The sequence below is a fragment of the Lathyrus oleraceus genome, chromosome 7 (assembly GCF_024323335.1).
Source record: "Lathyrus oleraceus cultivar Zhongwan6 chromosome 7, CAAS_Psat_ZW6_1.0, whole genome shotgun sequence".
Taxonomy (NCBI): Eukaryota; Viridiplantae; Streptophyta; class Magnoliopsida; order Fabales; family Fabaceae; genus Lathyrus; species Lathyrus oleraceus.
Window position 1 is genome coordinate 269,228,896 of NC_066585.1, and position 16,661 is coordinate 269,245,556.

The window sequence follows — 16,661 nt, forward strand, 5'->3', positions numbered from 1 at the left end:
AGTTAGGAAAGTGGAAGGAAATTGCTCCTCAATAATTAATAAAGACTAGGAAACAACAATAAAGTTGAATTGCACCATCCACGTATTTACCTTATCGATACTTTTTATCTTTTTAATTGATTTTTCTTATCCATGAAGTTTCCTTTGTTTTATGATGCTTAGATGTGACACTGCATTAGGACACTTATAGTGTAACTCACTTTTGAAGAACTATGAATTAATTTTTATCAGATTATTGAAATCCTCACGGATTGCTTTGCTCCTGCTTAATTGATCCTTTATTCTTGTTAATGCAAAATGTTTAATTGACTAGAAACAGAGTATAGTGGAGCTTGTTAGTAACCTCTATTTCCAATTAATGCATGCATGCAAATATAACACTACATCACAAACTGTTGCTTCTATATACACAACCAAATCCAATGAAGAAGAAATACGGAACTATTTCTTTCATGCTTTACCCTCAATCCTTGCATGAGTGAGTCCAACACATGCATCAACAAAATCCAAGTCTATAAAATCTGTAGAAAATATCTGAAATCTATCACCACACCCTTTAGAAAAGCACCGACTAATAAAGAGTCTTGCATATCCATGAATGCGTTCTGTCACGGGTTTCACGCACACAATCGGGTTATCAGGAACCGGCGTAACAGTATTCTCAACTCGATAGAAGTATTTTCTAGACACGACACGTTCCTGTTCGCTCAAATACTTCATATTACTTTCAAACTTTGTCAACGGCAAATCTGTGTTAATCCAATTATCCCTTAGATAGCCTGCACTCCAAAGACTACTACCCGCCTTTGGTTGTGTCGATTTTCTCGGCTTCCAAACGCATATAACTCTTTTTGGTAGCACCTCGGCAATAGTTTTATCAAAAACAGCATCGTCTTGGTGAATTAAGTACTCGCCTAGGTTTTCATCGAGATACTTGTCGAATTCAGGTGGATCATTATGTCCAAACTCGGTTCTAACCTCTAGGTTTTTCAATTACCGTGAAGGTCAATTAATTGAGAAAGGTTTTTCAATTACCATGAAGGTCAATTAATTGAGAAAGGTTTTTCAGTTACCATGAAGGACAATCTTTTGAAGCTATATGACTGTAATCAGAAACTGATTATGAAGTCAAAATTGGGAGGAATAGAACATTCAGAGTGAATGTTAAAACTGCAAACTCTAAATGCCTTAGTGCAACAAGTGTTGTGAAGGAAAGTGAGTTATGGCACAAAAGATTTGGTCATCTGAACTTCAGAAACTTAGGGCATATGAATTCAAAGAAGTTGGTACAAGGAATTCTTGTAATTAAGAAGCCAGAAAAGTCGTCCAACGTATGCATGAGAGGGAAGCAACCAAGACTGCTATTTGCATTTGAAATGCCTCCAAGAGCAAAACATGGTCTAGGTGTGGTGTATTCTGATGTGTGGATCATTTCCAGTACCTTTACTTGGAGGGAATAAATACTTTATGTTATTTGTTAATGAGTTCACAAGGATGACATGAGAATATTCCAGACTTCGAAGGTGGTCACGCCTCTGAAGGTGATACTTCTGGGGTTCCAACATCTGATACTGTTCCAGCGTCCGAAGAAGATTCTGAACAAGTTCGGAGGCCACAAAGAATCAAAAACATAGGTTTGCAGAGTTTGACATGTTGCAAGATACTTAAGTAGACTCCGAAGGAGAAGTCATTTAGTGTGTCATGTTAGTAGACTCTGAACTAATTAGTGTTGAAGAAATGCTCAAGAAGAAAGTGTGGATGAAGGCCATGAAAGAAGAACTTGGGGATATAGAAAGCTACCAGCATCATATGGGTTTTTAAGATGAAACTGAAGCCAAATGGATCAATTGCCAAACACAAAGCAAGGTTAGTGGCAATAGGTTTTCTACAGAAACCCGGGTTAGACTACCTTGAGGTGTTTGCTCCTGTAGAGATACATGAGACAATCAGACTGGTGATTGTGATAACAGCTAACAGAAACTGGTCTCTGATGCATATGGATGTGAAATCTGCATTTCTGAACGGTCCATTACAAGAAGAGGTATATGTGTCACAACCTCCTGAATTTCTGAAAAAGAATCTAGAAGGGATGGTGTATAGGTTACATAAAGCGTTGTATGGATTGAAACAAGCTCCTAGAGCTTGGAATCTGAAAATTGATTCATTTTTCAAGCTCCAAGGATTCAGAAAGTGTGAGACGGAGTATGCTATTTATGTTCAGCATACTTTTGAAGGAAATATGATTCTGGTATGTCTGTATGTTGATAACATATTGCTAACAGGAAGTTGCGAACATGAGATAGCTAAGTTCAAAAAGGTGTTGACGAATGAGTTTGAGATAACTGATATAGGAAATATGACATATTTTCTAGGGATGAAGACTATGTACTCTGCGAAGTATATCATTTTGCATCAGCTGAAGTATGAACTTAAATTTCTAAAGAGATTTGACTTGCTGAATCATAAGGTTGCGGTCACACTTGCAGAAACAAATCACAAATTGGATTTTGATTTTGAAGGTGATGATGTAGATGATATAACTTTCAAGCAGTTAGTTGGCTCTCTGAGATATTTGTGTAATACCATACCTGATATTTTCTATGCAATTGGGATGGTTAGTAGGCTCGTGAGTAAACTGAAGTGGTCTCATTACCAAGATGTTGTCAGGATTCTGAAGTATATTAAGGGGACTCTGAAGTATGGAGTGTTGTTCCCTTATGGAGAAAATGCTAATTCAGAGCTGATGTGTTACTCTGACTTTGATTGTGTGGAGACATAGTTGATAGAAGAAGTACTTCTGGATATTTGTTTAAGTATCTGGGAGGTCCTATTTCTTAGTGTTCCAATTTGTCAATCTGTGAAGTTGAATATATTGCAGGTGTTGTGGTTGCAGGTCAAGCTCTTTGGCTTCTGAATTTACTATAGAATATGAAGATCAAGGTAAGCAAACCTCTGAAGCTGATGATTGATAACAAGCCTGCAATCAATCTTACTAAGAACCCAGTGTTGGATCGGAGAAGCAAGCATATTGAGACTAATGATCACTTTCTGAGAAGTCAGGTTCATAATGGAGTGCCAGAAGTTATGCACTGTAGCATCCAGAAGCAGCTGGCAGATGTTTTGACGAAAACGATCAAGACTGATCAATTTCTCCATTTGAGGGATGAAATTGGTGTTATTAGTTTTGATTAGTTGAATATGAATTAAGGGATGGTGTTAGAAGTAATTCATATTTAGTAGTAATAATATTAGTTTTTGTTAAGCTTAACCTAGCTAGTGTAGGTTATCATTTTGCCTACGTGGCATTATTGTTTGTGTATATAAATAGTGTAGTTGTCAATAGTAGGTAGTGCAATACAACAATAGTAGCGCAGTACTGAGTGTGTGTACAACCATTTGTTGTAACTATTTTGTAAGAGTGGTGGAAGTTTGTTATTCTTTCTCTTCTTCTCTTATTCCATCTTCATCTTCTTCACCTTGCGCACCAACAAAATTTTCAATAATGGATAATGAATTAACTTTGATGCATGATGAGATAAATAACACAAGATTGTACGTTAGGGATTGCTTGCGATATACTCCCTCTGGTCTAATTTATAAGAGAAAGTTGAATTTTAGATTCATTGAATAATTAATGTATTTAGTCCATGATATAGTTCAGATACATTGATTATTCAATAAACATAAAAAGTAAAATTTCTCTTATAAATAGGATCGGAGATAGTACAAGTCATGCAAGTTTGATAGTTAGTTACACAAGCTATGAGTTAGTTATTCTAACTAACTCTCCTAACTACTTCTAATTACTATAACTACTTAAAATGGTTACTAAGTATAATATACTTTAATACCCATCACCTCGTGGTTGGTGAGAGGAAGCAACTTTGAGCTTGACTCTAAAGTCTTTAAACATGTTATTGATGAAAGATTTTGTAAGAGCGTCAACATAATGAGATACAAATATTATTTGGTCGGAGCATCACAGTGTTGGAACACAGATTTAAAGACAACAATCTTTATTCTCAATTGGTCGATAACATATCTCGAGCAGGTTTGAATTATATTTTTTACGAAGCAAAACGAGTTGATAATGTAGGCTTTGACAGTGCAAAGTGTGGTTGCACAATTGTGAAAACCTATGGTCTACCATGTGCTTGTCTTATAGCAAAGAAGGTGAAACTTGGTAGCCCGATAAGAATGGATGAAGTTTACCGTCATTGAAAAAAAGCATAGATTTGATGATGATGATGTCATGAAAGAAGAAAAATTGAATATCTCTATCTAGACCGAATTGAAAGTGATACAAGAGAGATTTTTTAAAGTCGGTGACAATATAAAATGCCACATCAAAGAACAATTGAGGAAGATTGCTTATCCGTAAATCACTGACTTGAAACCACCCTTTCAAGTGGTAAAAATAAAAGGTGCTTTGAAGAAGCTCAAGCCTACATAGAGTGACAATTCAACGATGTTGTCTCTTTCGTATTTTGAACATGTTAACAAAGTATTTCCAGACTCACCAACTCCAAAATCTCAAAAAAAGATTTTTAAGAGAGCTCACATTAGCAAACCACCTCTTCCACGCCTCCACCGAAAATTTCATTCATTGACGAGATGTCAGTTTTTATGCACAAATACATCGAGCAGATCATCAACTTTGAGATGACAGTAATTGCGGTTATCGAGCTGTTTCGACTTTACTCGATAAAGGAGAAGATAATCACACACTTGTCTGTCATCAAACTTATCCATGAGTTGAGGACCCATAAAGAATCATACACACGACTTTACAGAAAGAAAACTTTAATGCAATTTATGAGTCTCTTGCTCTTTGCATTAGTGGACCAACACTAGAGGAAAAATGGATGCGCTTCCTTGAAGGGAGTCATCTCATAGCAAGTGCGTATGATAGAGTTCGTATTGATCTTACAAGATACGATTTTTCGAAAACCTTTTTTCCACTGCGCACCGTCCCACCTTAAAATTATGTATAATGGATCACTTTCAAAATCACGACACTTTGTTCAAGTTTATTTGAAATTGGGATTCCATATACCACTTACATCAATGGATTGGACAACTCATTCAACAACAAAATCTGAGACTTGGTCGAACCAATTTGTAAAAAGGATGCAAGATTTTTCGAGAAATTTATCAATATTGAAAGAGAATCAAATGCACAAAAGTTAAAGGGGGAACCACCCATACTTATAGATTTAGCCGACGACAAATCTTTCTATTCGTTTTAGTTTTTCGTCATCAATTAAGTTTATGTAATTGTGTATTAATATTAATGAAGTGTAATATATACAATTTCATATATTTTAATGCATTTTGATGTTTGTCAAAAAAAAGTTATCCATTTGCCAAACAAAATACGCATGTTCTGTTTTCTTCTTAGTTCATCAGAGGTTCTAGAGATGTATCTTCGGAATAAAATAATAGGGTGGTACCAGAAATATATATCTGAAATCAGTACTAATACATGATAGAATTTATGAGCTCTATATTTGTCTACAACTTATATAAATTTAGGGGCTCTTGTTTTTTATTTCATATAAACAAAAAATGTCTCAAATGTCATAAATAAAGATCATCTGGTATGTCGCAAATGTCTCCTTCTTGGGCGCGACACCCTAGCAAAAGTTTAAGCTCAATGAGTACATCTTTTTTGCAGATCTTCAATACGAAGTGCATAATCTCCTACTTTACGGAGACAATCCAAAAATTGTGAAGCTCGAGTACAGTTCACCGTCAATTAACAATGAAAACAAAATTGAGTTCAACAACTATGATCTCAAGACGGATGCTTATGTAAGGGCTGCTTGAAATACATTTTTCCGTTCCGGAACAAAATTTTCGCTCGAGTTGGAAACGAATATTTCAAGGTCGCTTGAAGATATTGTGAAGATGTTGAAGCGTCCAGCTGAATATTGAAATGTAATGTTTTGTTTTATGTTGACATCCAATGTAATGCTGATTTTATGTTATGAATGGTAATTTTATTTAATTAAAATACAACTTTCTGGTGTTTTGCTTATGTATTTGTTGCACATATGTTACGGAGATACATCTCCACACAGATTCCGGATATGCATCTCCAGATTAAAAAAACTCAACTTCTTAGATGTCACTCAGAATTGACATATGTTTTGTGTGTTTGGTGTCTCAAAAAATACATCTCTAAAATATAAGAACATTTTAGTTTTTTTATATGAAATTGTGCCTTATAAATTTCTCAAATTTAATCTCTATGATTGAGTGTCTTATTTTTAACAATTTTGTGACTTCCAATTCACTGCTCAATTATATTTGTTGATGTAAAATGATGATTAATAATTGAAAATTCGAATAATTGAATTTAGTCTAACTCAAGTTAAATTTAAAAATGATTAAATTAATTTAAAACTTCACTCGAATTCATTACGAACTTTATCTAAGGGTCCTATTATTGGGTCCAGTTTTAAGCTTAAATGCAACTTATTCAAATCATACATTATGTTTAATGGATTACTTATCAAACCAAATCACAAAATGTTTTTTAATTGATTTGGTTCTTTTCAGTCCTATTGATAACATTGTAATAGTTAACTAAAACCATAAAAAACTTAAAAGTTCAAAGCAAACAAGCATTAATTTTAATTATTCTACGATGATTTCACATCCTTTCCTAACTTCCAAATTGTGTAGCATTTCAGCCATTCGAGGGGAGGGTCTCCAAACACATACTTTTGTTAAGGTAGTCAAAGACCATAGTTCACTTGGGAGGCTATCCAACTTATTGCATTTACGAATATCAAGAATGTGAAGGTGTGACAGAGAACCATTAGCACCGACTAATAAAGCACGGCTAATAAAGAGTTTTGCGTATCCATGAATATGGTATGGCAAAGGTTTCACAAACACACAATCGGGTTATAAGTGAGAGAATAAAATCTATGGAACCAAATCAGTAATATATATATATATATATAGGCGCTCCTGCGCAAGTGTAACATGTGTTGCAGCACAGGCATCAAATATTAGAGGGTCCCAACTTTTGAAATTTTTATTTTTTTTCATAAATATTAATAAAAATAAATAAAATATTATTAAAAAACTCAATAATTGAAAGAAATGTTATGATAAAAATTCAATACATACAAAAAATCAAAATTGGTAAAAACTCAAAATAATTGAAACTAAATTTATTTTTAATTAATACATAATTATATTTTTGATATATATATATATGGTAATACAAAATCCGGGAATAATAATCTTTATCAATAAAATAATGGGTAATATTAACTTATGTCATAGAAATACAAGATAAAAATTAAATAAAGAAATATTGTTTTAGAAATTATGTATTGATTTTAATAAAAATATATAATTAATTTTTTTAAAACTTTTTTCATTAAAAATTTATTATAAATAGGTTTTTTTAACTTGTGCCCCTAGAGTATAAGTTAACATTATCCATAAATAATAAAGGTGAGAAAACTCACTTCAAATAACTTCACAAAATATGAGTATACCAAAACAACTTTAAGAAAAGGTAAAACTAATCAACAAGAATATCAATAAAAATACGTAAGTGTAGAAACAACAAACTGAATTTGTAGCTCAAAAGAATAAGATTTACTATACATTTTTCTATCACTTGTACTTTTTTTTCTTTTCTCTGAGATCCTTGTACACTTCTCTTTTGTAAGTTGTTCATTTGTTGTGTTGCAGGAAATAAAAAATTCATTTAAATAGATGTCAAATGGATTTGGCCCAAATAAAAAAATCTAATAATTTTTTTTTAAATTTTTTTTCTCTTTTTTCTCATTTTCTAAATAAACGGTGGGTCCCATTTTAGGAGTGGACTCACACTACAAATATCTTCCTCATGACTCAAGTGAGAAGGAGTTGTCCCACCATGTCCGCCTTCTTTCTGTTGTTGATCAGTTTTGTCGCAGACAAAGTCTTTGTCATCATATCTGAACCATTCTCGTCAGCATGAATCTTTTCAAGTGAAAACAACTTCGTCTCCAATGCATCTTATATCCAATGATATCGCATCTCAATGTGCTTTGACCTGGAGTGAAATGTCGGGTTCTTACGAAGATGAATTGCACTTGACTATCATAGAACAACACAGACTTCTCTTGCTCAACACTTAACTCTTGAAGCACTACTACGGAAAATCCCTCTCACGGTGGTTTGAAAAGGGATATCATCATTACTGATCAACCGTTGTGAGGTAGAATGTGGCTGTAAGTATGTTATTTTGCATCACGGGCATCTGACCGTTGTGATAAACTAAGTTGCGTGTTACCTATCATAATGGTTATCATTGTGAGTGCACTATTCTCTTATATCAGTTTTGAATGATGTCAAAATTAGGTCACTTAGTGCTTCCAAAACAAGGTGTGCATACCGTTGCCAACTTTTGTACTTAGTGACCTATTAATCCAGTTGTAGTCGAGAAGGATTTTGTGTCCCACTTTTAAGATGTCCCTTCACCAAATAGACATTTTGCATATGCATGAATCTGGTATGTCAAAGGTTTCATAGGGGAGGGGATTGTCTCCTGTGGAAATTTCACAGGATGGAATAAAGTGTATCATCTCACCATTGGACCATTTAAAAATATTATTATTTTATTTAAGAGAGAAAGATGAAGGGTTGGGATTTTACTGGAAAAAGAATTGACGGGAGACAATCTGCTCCCGTTCCACAAACACACAATCGGGTTATAAGTGAGAGAATAAAATCTACGGAACCTAATCAGTAATAATCAGTAATATATATATATATATATATATATATATATATATGGTAATACAAAATCCGGGAATAATAATCTTTACCAATAAATAATGGATAATATTAACGTGTGTCATAGGGGTACAAGTTAAAAATTAAATAAAAAAATATTATTTTAGAAATTGTGTATTGATTTTAATAAAAATGTATAATTAATTTGTTAAAAACTTTTTTTAATAAAAATTTATTATAAGTAGGTTTTTTTAATTTGTGCCCCTAGAGTACAAGTTAGCATTACTCATAAATAATAAAGGTGAGAAAACTCACTTCAAACAACTTCACAAAATATGGGTATACCAAAACAACTTTAAGAGAAGGTAGAACTAATCAACAAGAATATCAATAAAAATAGCTAAGTGTAGAAACAACAAACTGAATTTGTAGCTCAAAGGAATAAGATTTAGTATACATTTTTCTATCACTTGTACTTTTTTTCCTTTTCTCTGAAACCATGAAACCCCTGTACACTTCTCTTTTTAAAGTTGTTCATTTGTTGTGTTGCAGGGAATAAAAAATTCCTTTAAATAGATATCAAATGGATTTGGCCCAAATAAAAAATCTAATAAAATCTTTTTTTTAATTCTTTTTCTTTTTTTTTCTTTTCTAAATAAACGGTGGGTCCCATTTTAGGAGTGGGCTCACACTACAAATCTATTTCTCATAACTCAAGTGAGAAGGAGTTGTTCCATCATGTCCGCCTTCTTTCTGCTGTTAATCAGTTTTGTCGCAGACAAAGTTTTTGTCATCATATTTGAACCATTCTCGTCAGCATGGATCTTTTCAAGTGAAAACAACTTTGTCTCCAATGCATCTTATATCCAATGATACCGCACCTCAATGTGCTTTGACCTTGAGTGAAATGTCGGGTTCTTACGAAGATGAATTGCACTTGACTATCATAGAACAACACGAACTTCTCTTGTTCAACACTCAACTCTTGAAGCACTACTACGGAAAATCCCTCTCACAGTGGTTTGAAAAGGGATATCATCACTACTGATCAATCGTTGTGAGGTAGAATGTGGCTGTAAGTATGTTATTTTCCATCACGGGCATCTGACCGTTGTGATAAACTAAGTTGCGCGCTACCTATCATAATGGTTATCATTGTGAGTGCACTATTCTCTTAGATCAGTTTTGAATGATGTCAAAATTAGGTCACTTAGTGCTTCCAAAACAAGGTGTGCATACCGTTGCCGACTTTTGCACTTAGCGACCTATTAAACCAGTTGTAGTCGAGAAGGATTTTGTGACCCACTTTTAAGATGTCCCTTCACCAAATAGACATTTTTCTCACGACCCTCTAGATAACAGCATCGCAATCATTTTCGATACACAATCATTTCAACCCTTTTCTCGATAGGACATACCATTATCTATTTTCTTCAACAAATACAAAAGAAATGGGTCCTTGGAGTCTTGCATTCCTTGAATCTTTGAATGATTGCTCTCGAGGCACACATATTGGGTTACCTTTTCATTCAATTTTTTGTTTCTAAAATACTTAACAGAATAACTTGGACGAAAATAGGGGTCATTGGATTCTACCATTCCAGTGGAATTTTTGAATAATCTTTTGAATGTTCATCATACATCAAATAATTTCTTAAGTATATTGAATGAAAAAGGTATTCTTGGATAATAGCATTCTGGCAATATCCCGAATAATTGGTTTCGAGGCTTACGTCTTATTCTTACTGAATATTCGTCATTCACCTTAAAAAAACATTCCAACACATCAAACCTACCTTCTCCCCCTCGTGCGATTGAAAGTCTTTCATAAAAGAACATTTGTCTAATCCTTTCTAACGCGTACAAACTTGCGTTTAAGCCTTCACCACGAGTAAGCAAACCATGTTTTACCGTTAGAATGCGATCTAGACATGTGTTCAAATTCAATACATATTTAATCAATCAAACTCCTTTTTACAAACGGACATTGTTTAGTCCTTTCTAACGCATGTATAAATTAATACTTAAGCATCCCATGCACAAGCATACAACTAAATATTTAAACTGCTAGAATGCGATCAAACATAATCCCTTCTACCTCAAAACAAACAAACGCTAAGTCTCCCATCTGCAAGCAAACAAGCCAATGTTAAACTGTTAGAAGGCGACCTAAACATTTATCCCCTAAAATCAATCAACCAACACTCTTGGCTACCAAGAACTATGTAGCTTTGAGTTCTCCATCGCACCTGAAGATACGTAAGAGAGAGATTCATCGTATCGTCAATCACTATAACAAGAAACACCAACAAATATTTTTTTGTCTTGTCTGAACTACGAAGCTTTGAATTCCTCATTGTACCTGAGGATACTTAGGAGCAAGACTCGTAATCTTGTCAAGCACTATAATAAAACACTTTTGCGACCCCTTTTCTATTTTTTTCCACTTTTGATTACTTGAATAAAACAATTAACATATGCTAACATTAAATTGTAAATTTAACTAAAAGGTTCCCGTTCAGTACAACAGACATGAGAGGTACTAATACCATCCCCTTATGTAATCGACTCCTGAACCCTGAATTTGGTTGCAACGACCATTTTCTTTCCTCTTAAATATTGTATCGATATTTTCCTTTCCTTCCTTGAAATAAATAAATTTTGGTGGCGACCCTGTTTGAATCATTTTTCTGCGACCATCGCGAAAGATCGTATTTTTCTAGATGCGACAAAGTCCACACATCATTTATTGAGAACTGATTCAATCTTCTTGCATTTCCAGAATCCATTTAGTGTCACGAAGTGTTACATCAACAAATTTAGGTTCTATGAGCGACACCAAACCCAGAAGTGTCTCTTCAGAAGGTTTGAATGAGGATCGGGTTTTGACTGGTTCAGTCTTATCTCCCATAATAAATTCTTCAAAGTGTGAGGATCTTTGTCTGGACTCCTCAAAGGGGTCTGAACTTCAACAACTTCTAGTTGATCAGTTTCATAGTCTTTTGCCTCAACATATTTTGCTTATGAAGTTTTACCTTCAGATCCTGAGAAAGTGATTTCCAGATTTGCAATTTTCCCAATTAGCTTTGACTTTCATGGTCAAGCTTATCATCAAATCTAACATGAATTGATTCCTCAGCAATTCATGTTTCTATGTTGTCTACTATATAATTATTAGAGTGTTCAAAGTATCCTAACATAATACACTTTTGTGCCTTAGAATTAAACTTGTTCATATTGTTTATAGTGATCAACATCAAACAATCACAACCAAAAGGGTGAAAATATGAAATGTTGGGTTTCTTGTTCTTCCATAATTCATAGGGAGTATTACCCATAATAGGTCTTGTAGATATCATATTCTGAATGTAACACGTTATGTTAATTGTCTCTGCTCAAAAGTGCTTAGCCACATTAGTCCCATTGATCATGGTTCTTGCCATCTCTTACAAAATCCTATTCTTCCTCTCTACAACTCCATTTTGTTGCGGAGTTCTAGGGCAGGAGAAATCATTCATTTTCATCAAAGAATTTTTCAAAATCTTTATTTTCAAATTCTCCACCATGATCACTTCTGACTTTAACAATACTAAAGTCCTTCTCATTTTTCACTTGAGAGCAAAAAGTAAAAAACATAGAATATGACCCATCCTTATGTCGTAAGAATTAAACCCATGTTCATCTATTGTAGTCATCTACAATGACTAAACCATACTTCTTAGCACTGACTGAAGCGGTTTTCATTGGTCCAAAAAGGTCAATGTGCAGAAGTTCCAAAGGCCTAGAGGTAGAAACAACATTCTTTACTTTGAAAGAAGTTTTTGAAAACTTGCCTTTCTAACATGCTTCATAAAGAGCATATGAAGCAAACTTAAGATTAGGAAGGCCCCTGACTAATTTAAGCTTATTTAGCTGAGAATACCTTTTCATGCTAACATGGCCCAATATTCTATGCCATATCCATTACTCGTCATTAATAGACATAAGACATTTTACATTTTGATTTTTAAGGTCAGAAAGTATAATTTTATAAATGTTATTTTTACTCTTGCCATTCAAAAGGATAAAACCATCCTTCTGACTAACAATTTTACAAGACTTTTGATTAAAGATTATATCATAACCATTGTCACTTAATTGACTTATGGATAATAAGTTATGCATCAATCCTTCGACTAATAAAACATAAGTAATATAAGGGAGAAAACCATTACGAATTGTTATGGAGCCAATGATCTTCCCTTTTTGATCACCTTCGAAACCCACGAAGCCACCTGGCATAATTTCCAGGTCTTGGAACATATGCCTTCTTCCCGTCATATTTCGTGAGCATCCAAAGTTCAGGTACCATGATAGGTGTTTCAACTGAGTTACTAAGGGTGTCTGCAACATAGATTTTCTTATCCTTAGGTACCCACATTTTTTTGGGTCCTTTCTTGTTATTTCTCCTAGATTTGTTAGAGAACTTGGGTCTTGGTGCAAAATAATCATTTTGAGTGTAAGCATAGGAGAAATGAGAGTTCAAAGCTTTTGCTTTTGCCTTAGGTTTTGAAATAGGTTTTTATTTAGATACATAAGCAATTCCTCTTCTTCCATTTCTGGTAACTCCATAAATCATTGAATCCATCTTGCTTTTATCTATTTTTCTAGCCATAAATGTCTGAAAAGATTTGTCATATTTATTTAAGACAGTTTCAAAATCCACATAAGCTTCTGAAAGAATTTCTTCCTCAAGTTTGGAACTTTTAATTTGAAGAGAAAAGTTTTCATTTTTTAAAATAAAGTTCTCTTTATTCAAAGTGGAAAATCTTTCTTCAGCTTACTATAGGCTTCAGATTCAGATACATGGACTTGTTTCATATCCTTGTGTTTGTTCTGAAGCTTCTGATACTTTTCCAAAATTCCAAAAAGACAAGATTCTAATTCCGAACGAGATAAGTTAGGGAATGCCTCTTCAGATTTTGACTCAGATTCTGATTCTAATTGAATTTTCTCATCAGGTTCTTCTGTAGTTGCCATCAGCGCCATATTAGCTTGCTCTTCCTCAGAGTCATCTTCTGAGGATTCAGAGTCATCACAGTTTGCCATTATACCTTTCTTCTTCCCTTTGAAGTTTTTCTTCTTTGGTCTTTATTTCTTCAACTTGGGACACTCACTATTGTAGTGACCTGACTCCTTGCACTCAAAGCAGATAACTTCCTTGCCAGCACCTGACTTCTTCAGTCCAGATGTAGACTTAGAGCGTCAATCCATCCTTCTAGAGCCTCTGAACTTGCTTTGTCTTTTCTTCTAGATTTTATTGACACGTCTTGAAAGAAGAGACATTTCATCTTCTTCTTCCGAGTCTTCTTCTTTTTCAGCTTGAAAGACTTTAGTCTTTTCAGACTTTCCCATGGATTTCAGAGCCACAAATTTAACTTTTCTTTGAGGCTTATCCACTTCAAGATTTATCTCATGACTTATAAAAGAACTAACAAGTTCTTCCAGAGTTGTGTTGTTCAGATCCTTAGAAAGTTTCAGCACGGTTACCATAGGCCTCCATCTCTTAGGTAGGCTTCTAATAATTTTCTTCCCATGATTTGTAGTAGAATGACCTTTGTCCAGAATCTTTAGTCCTGCAACAAGACTTTGAAACCTTGAGAACATGTTCTCAATAGTTTTATTGTCTTCCATTTTGAAGGCTTCATATTTTTATATTAATACAAGTGCCTTAGTTTCTTTAACTTGAGTGTTTCCTTCACGAGTCATTCACAGAGAGTCAAATATAGACTTTGTTGTGTCTCTGTTGGTGATATTTTCAACTTAGTGTATGAAATAGCATTTAACATGATGCTCATTGCTTTATGATGATTCTTGTAATCTTTCTTTTGCTGGTCTGTCATCATTCTTCTTTCCACCTTATTACCACTTCAATCAACAGGGTGTATGTAGCCATCAACTATCATATCCCATAGATCTACATCATGACCAAGAAAAAACGTTATATTCTATCTTTCTAATAATCAAATTTATCTCCATCAAAGCCTGGAGGTTTAACACTGTAGTGATCTCTATCAACAATAGGAGCAGCTGGAGGAGGGATAACAAACATTGTCTTTCACAAACTGGATCTTTATCTAACACGGTGAAGTGTTTGATACACAATCGATACCATAACCGGAGTTCTGATACCAATTGAAGGTGACGAGAAACATAAGAAAGGGGGGATTTGAATTGGGTTTCTAAAAGCAAAATATTTTTCAACCCAACATAATAAATAGAAAACAAAGAACAAAAATAATGAAACAATCATTTTTATCCTAGTTCGTTGTTAACAAAGCTACCTCCAATCCACCCGCCAAGGTGATTTTTCCTTATTAATAAGGACTTAATCCACTATAACCAAACTTGATTACAACACAAAGACCAATAGTCAATGTCTTCTTTAGTCTACTTACTAAACCCTAGTTACTCAAGGAAAATACAATCAAACAAATTAAGATGCAAAGTATGTTTACAAAATGCTTCTAAGAAAGTTGAATACACAATTGAATAACAAGTACATCACACAAAATATATTCTATGAAGAGTATGAACAAAATTTCGTTGTGTGTATTTTTCTCTCTCAAAATATTCACAAATATCATTGTTCACGTATATGATGACAATTGTATCGTAGTAATTGTTCAACTGCTTTTCTATACTTCCAAGTCTTCTTTATATAGGAAATAAAGAGAACAGTTGGAGGGTAGAATAGGAATACCAAAATAAAGTTGTATCTTTGTATAACGGTATATGAAAATGGGAGACAAAATGGTACAATAGTATAGTCCTTAGCCCATAAAATCAATGTAATTTAAGGAATATTTGGTTTTCTAATATGTACTATTTTTCTCACGTAAAACCTTTTTATCTTATCTTCAAAACCCAGAGGCTTCTAATAGTTAGGTGGTGAAACATGCATAAGATAAGAGTAAGAAGCTGGTTGAGAGAATTCTCAGAAACTTGGTCTTCTGAGTCTAGATCCAGTTCATCAAAACCCGGTCTTTATAATCTTGATGACACAATTCAGAGTTGTTGAGAGTGCAGGGCTTCAGAGAGAATAAGTCCTTGGAAAAGTAGATGTCATAAGCATTTAGTAAATAATTCAGAGCTTGATCAACTTGTAAACATATAACCCAGAGTTAGAGTTCACTAGTTTCAGAATCTGATGATGTTACACATCATTTAGTCAGATTCAAAACTTGAATATAAAATCTGCATACTGAGCAAAATTATTAGGGTACAAAATTGTTCTTTAAACTACTATGTATTGTTATCATCAAAATATAAGGTCAAATGCATAGCCAAATCTTGTTTTAACACATTATCGTAAGCCTTAGCAAAATCCATCTTCACCAACAAAAACTCCTTCTTAAATCTCTTCGTGAAATTCACCACTAAAATTCCATAAACCATTTGTCTTTCCGCTAGAAAAAAAATTGCTCTTTAGAGATTAAACCACCCAACATCTTTTTAACTCTAGAAGCAACCAATTTTGCAATAATTCTATAAAGGCTACGAATTAAGTTAATCTGGCGAAATTCATCTAAAGTTTGAGGATTATCTACTTTAGGGATCAAAGCCAAAAAAATTATAGTAATAGCTTTCAGTAATTTTGCATAAAGATGAAATTCATTTAAAAACCTAATGAGATCAATCTTTCCCTCCTCCCAACATGTTTTACAAAATTCCAAATTGAATTTGTCTGGAACCGAACTCTTACCATTATCTGCACTCCAAATAGCCTCTTTCATTTTTTTCTACTTGAAAAGGAAGCTCCAAAAAATATCTATCAGAGAAACTCAAACTCTTAAAATCAACCTCTTCAAGCAAAGGTCTGTAGAAATTTGATTCCTTGAATAATTGTCCAAAATGATTTTTTACTTCCATCT

The 16,661-nt window shown here is 33.7% G+C and overlaps 1 protein-coding gene across 1 annotated transcript; it reads right to left on the reverse strand.

Moving 5' to 3' along the window:
* Positions 1-175: 175 nt before the first annotated feature.
* Positions 176-1,565, reverse strand: LOC127103375 (uncharacterized). The gene is made up of 2 exons (XM_051040641.1): positions 1,442-1,565; positions 176-980 (listed from the first exon to the last, which is right to left on the reverse strand). The coding sequence occupies exons 1-2, from the start codon at positions 1,563-1,565 to the stop codon at positions 451-453; spliced, it is 654 nt and encodes a 217-aa protein (XP_050896598.1). The 3' UTR covers positions 176-450.
* Between the last annotated feature and the right edge of the window lie 15,096 nt (positions 1,566-16,661).